The sequence below is a fragment of the Diadema antillarum genome, unplaced genomic scaffold (genome assembly GCF_040938485.1).
Source record: "Diadema antillarum isolate AM-2024a unplaced genomic scaffold, OU_Dant_1.0 seq00001410_RagTag, whole genome shotgun sequence".
NCBI lineage: Eukaryota > Metazoa > Echinodermata > Echinoidea > Diadematoida > Diadematidae > Diadema > Diadema antillarum.
In genome coordinates this window covers 424,184-433,116 of record NW_027272164.1, presented here as the reverse complement: position 1 = coordinate 433,116, position 8,933 = coordinate 424,184, and the positions used below count along the sequence as shown (strand labels likewise).

Genomic DNA, 8,933 nt, shown 5'->3' with positions numbered 1-8,933 from the left:
TTACATAATCTGTAACTTAGCAAACCAACGTGCATATACAGAGCGTATCAAACAAAAGGTAATCTAACTTTGGAGGGCTGTCATTTCTCAATTGTCAGTTATGAAGAGCAAAATGATATTTGTAAGGAAAGGGGAACTCTTCTTCTTTCCACTGATACCTAATTATGTTGACAATTGCCACGCATGACTGAGCACATGGACTTTAAAGACAACAATGACAAATTGCACTTTTTCCAAGTTTGCGTGTTGACTGTTATTGTGTAGGAACAATGCATGTCCGTCACTGCATGGATGAGATCTGCCAATGGAAGTTGCCAAATAGGCCAGCCTGTACGAATGCAGGTTTGTGTTTAGGTTTTGTGTTTAGATTTTCTCCTAACACTTTAAGGTCCATAACCTTTAATATGGCCTTTTGTCCAATAACTTGGTCGCTCCTACAAAGGCCTATTGATTGGGTTGGAACGGGGACGGAGTGATTTAAACTTCCGGAAGATCGCTTGGCAACGATACTCTTTTGTTTGTTTCTGTTTGATTGTTGACAACGTATCACTCGGAAGCAAAGTAGGGAATGAAAAACTTTGAAGTTGATCTTCAGGAGCATAATACACAGGATTGTGACCCAGCTTGTCCAGTGTTTCTTACGATAGAACTGCTTAGGAGTTCAGAGACATTTGAAAGGCGCGTATCTGTGATTTCATTCAGACTTGTCTGACACATAGCACCGATAATGAACAAAATTTGCATCGAGATATTCGAAAAGAACTTTTTCCTGATGCGTTAAAGGTATAATAAGTGTTTCTGCGTTTAAAATGGACCGGTTTCATGAGGCGTACAAATTCCATACGCACACTTTGATATGAAAAGGCTGTTCCAGAAAACCCAAAAGCTTTCCCCGAGGATTCTGTGCCTTATGTAACCAATGATAACCAAGTAATGGCCAAAGTATGCAAACTAGTTTCTGATTAAACGAAAGAAAGATATTATTCAGAGGGGTGAAGGTTCCGATGCGAGTTTCGTCACTTGTTGTCTCCCTCTACAAATTAAATTTGTTAAGATCGCAACTGAGGTTTCTGACTGCTCACCCCCCCCCCCCCCATCTTAAAAATGTATTCCAACACAGCCCAACTTGAGCTACATTTTTGGCGTTTTGTACGCGATACGATGTAAGAAATCAGAAAATCCCACAAAATTTCTTCTTTTTTTTGGAGGGGGGAGGGGAAGGAAATCTACACATTCCTGCTCCTTGTTAGAGACATACGTTGAGGGTAACATGCCCCCTGTTCCTGAAAGAGGCAAGTCAAGTGCTCTCCTATCATGCTGGGAAAGCAAAAACGTGATGAATTTACTTCATGTTTTCTTTTTATCGTTTTCCATACGTGTAAGAAAAAACCCTTTTTACTTTTTTTAATATAAAATTGCACATTTTATGAATTATCTGTCAAACTTGACGAAATACTCGAGTCAGGACCGGCAACATGACCTCATCTTATTTGCATATACGTCATTGCTACAGTTATATCATTAGTTCGAGAATTCATTCAAAACTTGAGAATTTCCTAACTTGTATAGTTTTAGGGTTACTTTCATGAAAAATTGAGTATTTGTTCAAATGATCTAACACTTTGAAAGCCACCATTAACATGGTATGGAATGACATTTTAGTTGTAATATTTGTATATGCATATATGTGTGTGTGTGCTCAATTGTGTTTTTACAACTCCTTTAGCTGGTTGTATTCTGAGCAATTAGCAGTTTCACTGTCTGTATGATTTTACCGAATTGTCAATGTTTTGTCACCAGTAACACCATCAGTTGAGTTGAGATTGCTTTTTGGTATAATGAAAAGTATATCGAACTAATTTGTCCTAATGAATCGCCACATCAAAAGTGCAACATCGAACATCGTTGGATTTACTAGTGACCTTTTACAAATGGAATGAATTGCGCTAAAATCCAAGAAGGGGTATCATGTCCCCAAACTACTACACAGTCACACACACGGCTTCATTTTCCTTTGTTGTGAACACGTTTGAATGAAATTGAATTTGTCATGGACATAAAGAAATTTGAAATGTACAATCTTTCTATGTAGGCAATTATTGTGTCAATTCTTGAAATCCTGAAAAGTGCTTTTAGATGTGACCGCTGAGCAGCAGTATCTGAACGGAGCAAGATTACTTGGCACCGATGGATTTTAATGCCTTTCTAAGGGCTAATCTAATTAGAAATGAACACCGCAAACACACATGAACACACACACGCGCGCGCGCACACGCACACACACACACCCATACACTATCATACAAACGTACGGTCATGCACGATATGCGCGTAAACTATCATTTCCTGCAATTTCATACGAATGACAAATCCACTTTAAATGCTGCTAAACAGGAAAACACATTGGAAGTTGGAACAAATATTGATTACACTTGCGTAACTTTATTTTCTTCTCGGTCGTAGAATCATTGTTTACGTACGCGACCACCTCCGTATTTTTTATTTTTCAGTTTATGGAAAGATTTCTGCCTCTGTTTTGTAGTCATCATATTTGTGATGAGTTCTGGTTGAACTTGAAGGGCTGTGGAATTCAGCTGTCGTCTAATACTCGTCACCCTCTTCCTCCTCGCCCTCGGCATCGACGGAGTCGACACCGACCTCCTCGTAGTCCTTCTCCAGGGCAGCCAGATCCTCACGAGCCTCGGAGAACTCTCCCTCCTCCATACCCTCTCCCACGTACCAGTGGACGAAGGCACGCTTGGCGTACATCAGATCGAACTTGTGGTCCAGACGAGCCCAGGCCTCGGCGATGGCTGTGGTGTTGCTCAACATGCACACGGCACGCTGGACCTTGGCCAGATCGCCACCGGGTACGACGGTTGGTGGCTGGTAGTTGATGCCGACCTTGAAACCAGTTGGGCACCAGTCGACGAACTGGATGGTGCGCTTGGTCTTGATGGTAGCGATGGCAGCGTTGACATCCTTGGGGACGACGTCACCACGGTACAGCAGGCAGCAGGCCATGTACTTGCCGTGACGAGGATCGCACTTCACCAACTGATTGGCAGGCTCGAAGCAGGCGTTGGTGATCTCGGCAACGGTCAGCTGCTCATGGTAGGCCTTCTCAGCGGAGATGACGGGAGCGTAGGTGGCCAGAGGGAAGTGGATACGAGGGTAGGGCACCAAGTTGGTCTGGAACTCCGTCAGATCGACGTTGAGGGCACCATCGAATCGCAGAGAGGCTGTGATGGACGAAACGATCTGGCCGATGAGACGGTTCAAGTTGGTGTAGGTGGGACGCTCGATGTCGAGGTTGCGCCGACAGATGTCGTAGATGGCCTCGTTGTCGACCATGAAGGCACAGTCGGAGTGCTCAAGAGTGGTGTGAGTGGTCAGGATGGAGTTGTATGGCTCGACAACAGCCGTGGAGACCTGAGGGGCGGGGTAGATGGCGAACTCGAGCTTGGACTTCTTTCCGTAGTCGACGGAGAGACGCTCCATGAGCAGAGAAGTGAAACCAGATCCGGTGCCACCGCCGAAGCTGTGGAAGATGAGGAATCCCTGAAGACCGGTGCACTGGTCAGCCAGCTTCCTGATCCTGTCGAGGACCATATCGATGAGCTCCTTGCCGACGGTGTAGTGACCACGGGCGTAGTTGTTGGCGGCATCCTCCTTGCCAGAAATAAGCTGCTCAGGGTGGAACAGCTGGCGGTAGGTTCCGGTACGGACCTCATCTGCATATTAGAGGAAAAAAATAGGAGTGTGCCCCTGCTGGATTACCATTTGTATAAACTTGTTTCTCATTTGCAACTCATTTGTGAAATTTTTTGATGCCTCTGCCAATTGCATCACGGACGACTGTTGAAATTGTACAAAATGGACTTTAATTGCACATAAATAAAATCTTTAAATATTTTCAAGTTGCCTGATGAATGATTCTGAAATGACACCAATTTGACATTCAATTCCACTAATGAAATGATACGCAATGAAACACCAATTTTTCTCTGTGACCATATAAAATTAAATGAAAACGATGTATTCACAAATGTAGGGTACATACGACCACGAGGTTAATTTTGGCCCTTCTTCATATCGACATTGGCATAAACAAAAATACCGAAAATACAGGTACAAGAGACATGCCACATGGTACACCAGTTCAATCAGTTGTATTGTCATCCTCAAGATACAAGCGGTACTCCACCACTCCCTCCCCAATGACAATGATTCAATGGAAAGGTCTTACCGACTACGGTCGGCTCGAGGTCGACGAAGACGGCACGGGGAACGTGCTTGCCGGCTCCAGTCTCGCTGAAGAAGGTGTTGAAGGAGTCGTCACCTCCTCCGATGGTCTTGTCCGAAGGCATCTGACCATCGGGCTGGATGCCGTGCTCCAGACAGTACAACTCCCAGCATGCATTGCCGATCTGGACACCGGCTTGTCCGACGTGGATAGAAATACATTCACGCTGGAGGGAGAAATTTGATAATAAAAAAATTGGCATTTTAAGGAAATGAATAAAAAGCAATGTTGATAAACGACTGTCTTGTGCAAAATGTAAAAATGAGAAGGCAAAAGTTTTGTAATTTACACTGTACATGTCGTAAATTTTTCTGACTTTCTAATTTAGATCTCAATGACCTGGATGACACTAGCTGGAGCGCTCCCTAAAAGAAATTCCGACTCGTCTTGCCTTGCCATGCCTTGTGGTTGGAAGCAACTCGTATTACGTAGATCCTTCGTTATTCTTTTTTTAACATCCTACATCTTATCCTCCCTAGACTCGAATGAGTTGGCCTATTTGTTTCAGAAAAAAAAAACAACCCGGAAACGATGGAGCCACTTAACTTCCTTGTCAAAAGAGGTGACAGGAATACCACTCCCAAGTATCGGTCAAACCCAATACTGAACTGGAGCATCTTAAGGCAGTAATGATCCATAGGTCATACCTGGTTTGACATCTTTATTCAAAAGATTGTTTTTGTGGGTAATGGGAAGCGATCAATATTGCATACATAGTTGCCTCAATGGACATGTATTCAACTTGTAGTTTGGGGATCGCCTACTTCATTGTTTTTCTTTCAAAGGGTCAATGTACGCATGAAAGTGACTTGCGGAATTAATTGTAAATACACATAACATGCGTCCACGGCCGAGATTTTGCCCTACGACCTGTTCAAATGAGGATTGCAATATGCGAAGCATCCTCGATTACGCTGCATGGTTTTGAGGAAGGCGGTATATCACACACGCGATACCACCTTGGTTCGAGTCCCACACCCCCGCAGTGATCTCCCAATAGTTTACACTTGCCGTTTAATTACGAGCCCCTTTCTTCGCTCCTATCCAGATATAATTCAACTCGCTTCGAGACGAAGCTTACATTAAATTACCTTTTGCATCTGAGACAAAAACACGCATAAAGGGACTGTACAATACTGGTTGAAGTAGGGATCCATGTTTCGAACATTCCTAAGTGAAATAATGAAAAGTCTCTTATGAAATATGAAAGAGCATGTAATTTTAAGAAGAATTCAACGTTTATTTGATGAAAATTGGTTTTCAAATGGCTGAGATATCCCCCCAAAAGTGCAAATAATAAAACGCGACATGCCACAACTTTATTAGGATCTCTTTGTTTCACCTAAAGTTATTTTTGGATATCTCAGCCATTTCAAAACCGATTTTCATCGAATAAACTTTTGATACCCCTTAGAAGTGCATGCTCTTTTGACATCTAATGGTTTCTGAATATCTCGCAAAACGTTAAAAGCTAAATCTTTACCTCGACCAGAACTGTACACACCCTTTAACATTGAGGAAGAGTTTCTCTGATATCAAGAGTAAAATGCAATTGGACTTTTAGTTTTTGTGTGCGTTCCACGTGTGCGTCGTGGGGTAGGAGACTTCCGGATGTTTTCTAGACTTGAGCATTTCAACGTCTATAAATCGGTCTTACTATACTGGCTATATATTCACACATCTGAATTTGTAGATCTAGTCTAGTGATTGGGGTGACGAACTAGAATGGTTTCATTACAAATAGTTATGAACGAGGATGACATAGCAGCTTCACATAATGTCATAAGAATGCAAATTGGGCCTTCAAGGAAGCAGAAAAGAAAGCGTGCATGAATTCTACACCAGTGAAACTGTTTTAGGAACTACGAAAGTGGTATTTTAACAGTAATGGAATTGCCTTGCCAAGAATATGTGAGCCTCCTAGTCCTATGTCACCATCCTTGTTCAGTGTATCGTTAATATTTTTTTCCCAGAGTATCGGTTTAACTGCTGTAGGACCACAGCATATTTCACAAATGTATAAACTATAAATTTTACATGGCACCATCGATTTATGTAGTAGGGTCTACATGATAATTATGTTATTTAAAAAAAAAAAATCGTCTGGAATGTCCCTTTAATACGTCGAGCGGGCTTACAAATACTCCTTCACATACCAATTAACCTGTCTGTGCCAGCTTGTTCTCTGCCAATCTAAATACACTCCACAAAAGGGTGGGGGAAAACATAAAAGAAATCCGAGTGCTCCAGGCAAACAATACTTTTAACGCTAGACATTTTCTCACACTCAGAAAGAAGGCAAATATTTTCATACCGGTAACTGGAAACTTGTGGTAAATGTAGCACACTTTTTATGATTCAGATTTAGCGGAGGTATCTCCTGCAAAGAATTTTCTTTTCTGGGATGAATTACCTCTGCCAAATATAAAATATATAAAACATGAGCTACATTTAAACTTCCGTTTCCTACAAATTTTCAGTTAATAAAATTGAATTTGAATTACTGGTAAATTTATAACTTTATTTTAAGGGTGGTTGATAGGACTATGATAAAAATAATCAAAGAAGTTATCTGTAAAGCTTTTGAGATAATCTTCATTTTTTCCAACAAATTCATACCAAGAAGCTGGAAAGCAAAACTTAAGCTTCAATTAGTCCATGGGCCAGGCCAGATATTGGTACCACCCGAGGTGGCAAAACCTTTTTGCCTTTAGTGTCATTTTGTTTGTCGGGCATAGATATGCTTATCAAGCTATGATAGCATTTCCAAATGAGTAGCTTAGTCATAATAAATGAATTTTAACCAATTTGGTCTCGTTGTTATATCCCTATACTTCTGAATCGAGACTAACCGGTATACAAAGAAGAGCACTGTCAGCAGGTATTCTGTTGTAAACGCCGTGCGCTTATTCTTTATTCAACTTCAAGGCAGAGAAGGGAATATCTAAAGGTTATGATGTCCACAGCGTTTAGACTTTATTCAAGACGGCGAAGGGAATATTCAAAGCTTATGATACAGTGTAGACTATATCCCTTCATCTGAAATAATAAAAAGCAATTCCTCGTGAATTTTACCGTATTTTTCAATTATTTATCATTTTCCGGAGAAAACGCTACGGTGAAAACGCTAATACCACGCCAGTACGTGGAATGTCGCTTTATTTCCATCCAACAATGAAAGATAATGCAAAAACAATGTACCGGTACACTACAATACATTAATTATAATAAATAATATTGTTAATGAACAGAGTGATTTTTGTTTAAAACTGATGTATTTGTTTAGAGGGTAGTATAAAGAACAGTATAGTTAATCCCTTTTATTATTAACTTTAGATATGATAACGGTACATTGTTCTAGATAAAGACTAGGTCTAAGCGGACCGCGTGACAGCTGTGGACATCATAACCCTTTGGATATTTCCTTCGCTGCCTTGAAAGATTAAGAGCACAACGTTTACGGGTACAGAACACATGTGAACATACAGAAGACTGTGCTCTTTGTTGTTGTTATTTTAATTTTTTTGGCGTGTATCACTCATTTATGAATACATGTGTATTTACGCCTTCTTCTTTGTATAGCGAATAGTCTCGATTCAGAAATATAGGGATATAACAACGAGACTAAATTGGTTGAAAATTCGTTTATTATGACTAAGCTACTCATTTGGAAAAGCTATTCATCGCTTGATAAGCATATCTATACCCGACAAACAAAATGACACCAAAAAGATTTTGCCATCTCAGGTGGTACCAATAACCCATTTTCGGGTCTTGGCCCATGCCATGGTCATGGACTAAATGTAGTATAAGAGGACACATGGACTTCAAAAATATCTTTCATAATCCCAATTTTCGTAATGCATACTTTCTATTCCCTTTCGCAAAATAACTGACAGTCAAACTTACCATTTTGGTTGCTTATGCTGTAGAAAAGCGTCGAGATATGTTGAAGTGAAAGGCAGCAAAGTCCACGAGAGAGCTCTTCTGCTCCTATGTCGATGGTAGGGCCGAAAAGAACCTCAGTGGGTTTCTACCTAGAAACCGTCTGGCTTATATCCGTTGAGCTTGTCGTCTCGCATTACAAAGAAAGCCATATGCCCCAGCGCGCCAATCTGAATGAGAATGAGTTGTGCGTGCCAGGAAAGGGTGTGTCCATAGGTTTCTACAACGTGCTCGCTGCTCAGTACATGCGTTTGATTTCGTACAGGTGGCTTCGCGGTCAAGAGCGCCGGATTGATTTTTTAAAAAATACCGCTGGTATCGATGGTTGCTGTTTATTCTTTATTGCCGACATACATTCCATTCTACAAATTCTTCTTTGAATATGCAAGCAAGGCCGCCAATCTTCCTGGGCCTTGCCCAACTCATGAGGCTCCTCCCACTATAGGCGGGATTGCCTATATAATTATGCAAATTCAAATTTATAGATGGGTGCTATTTTAGCGAATTAGTCGGGTGCACGAGTTTCTAATGAATAGAGTATTGTGAATCAAGCGTGTATACACGAGTCGTTGCTGTGACTACCAAAGCAAAACAAATAAACAAACAAACAAGCAACAACTTGGCGCGAAACAGGTGAATTCATGATTTGAAAGCACAGACAGACATGCAGTGAGGAATGCAA

At 41.2% G+C, this 8,933-nt stretch overlaps 1 protein-coding gene across 1 annotated transcript; it reads right to left on the bottom strand.

Annotated features, from left to right (window-relative positions):
• Positions 1 to 2,458: 2,458 nt before the first annotated feature.
• Positions 2,459 to 8,324, bottom strand: LOC139709138 (tubulin alpha-1 chain-like). Its single transcript, XM_071621098.1, has 3 exons — positions 8,216 to 8,324; positions 4,250 to 4,472; positions 2,459 to 3,734 (listed from the first exon to the last, which is right to left on the bottom strand). The coding sequence occupies exons 1-3, from the start codon at positions 8,216 to 8,218 to the stop codon at positions 2,602 to 2,604; spliced, it is 1,359 nt and encodes a 452-aa protein (XP_071477199.1). The 5' UTR covers positions 8,219 to 8,324; the 3' UTR covers positions 2,459 to 2,601.
• Positions 8,325 to 8,933: the final 609 nt, after the last annotated feature.

Excerpts from the sequence above, each read along its gene's own strand:
- LOC139709138 (XM_071621098.1), bottom strand. Across the intron at positions 3,735-4,249 it reads CCTCGAGCCGACCGTAGTCG|ATGAGGTCCGTACCGGAACC; the intron begins GTAAGACCTTTC and ends TCTAATATGCAG.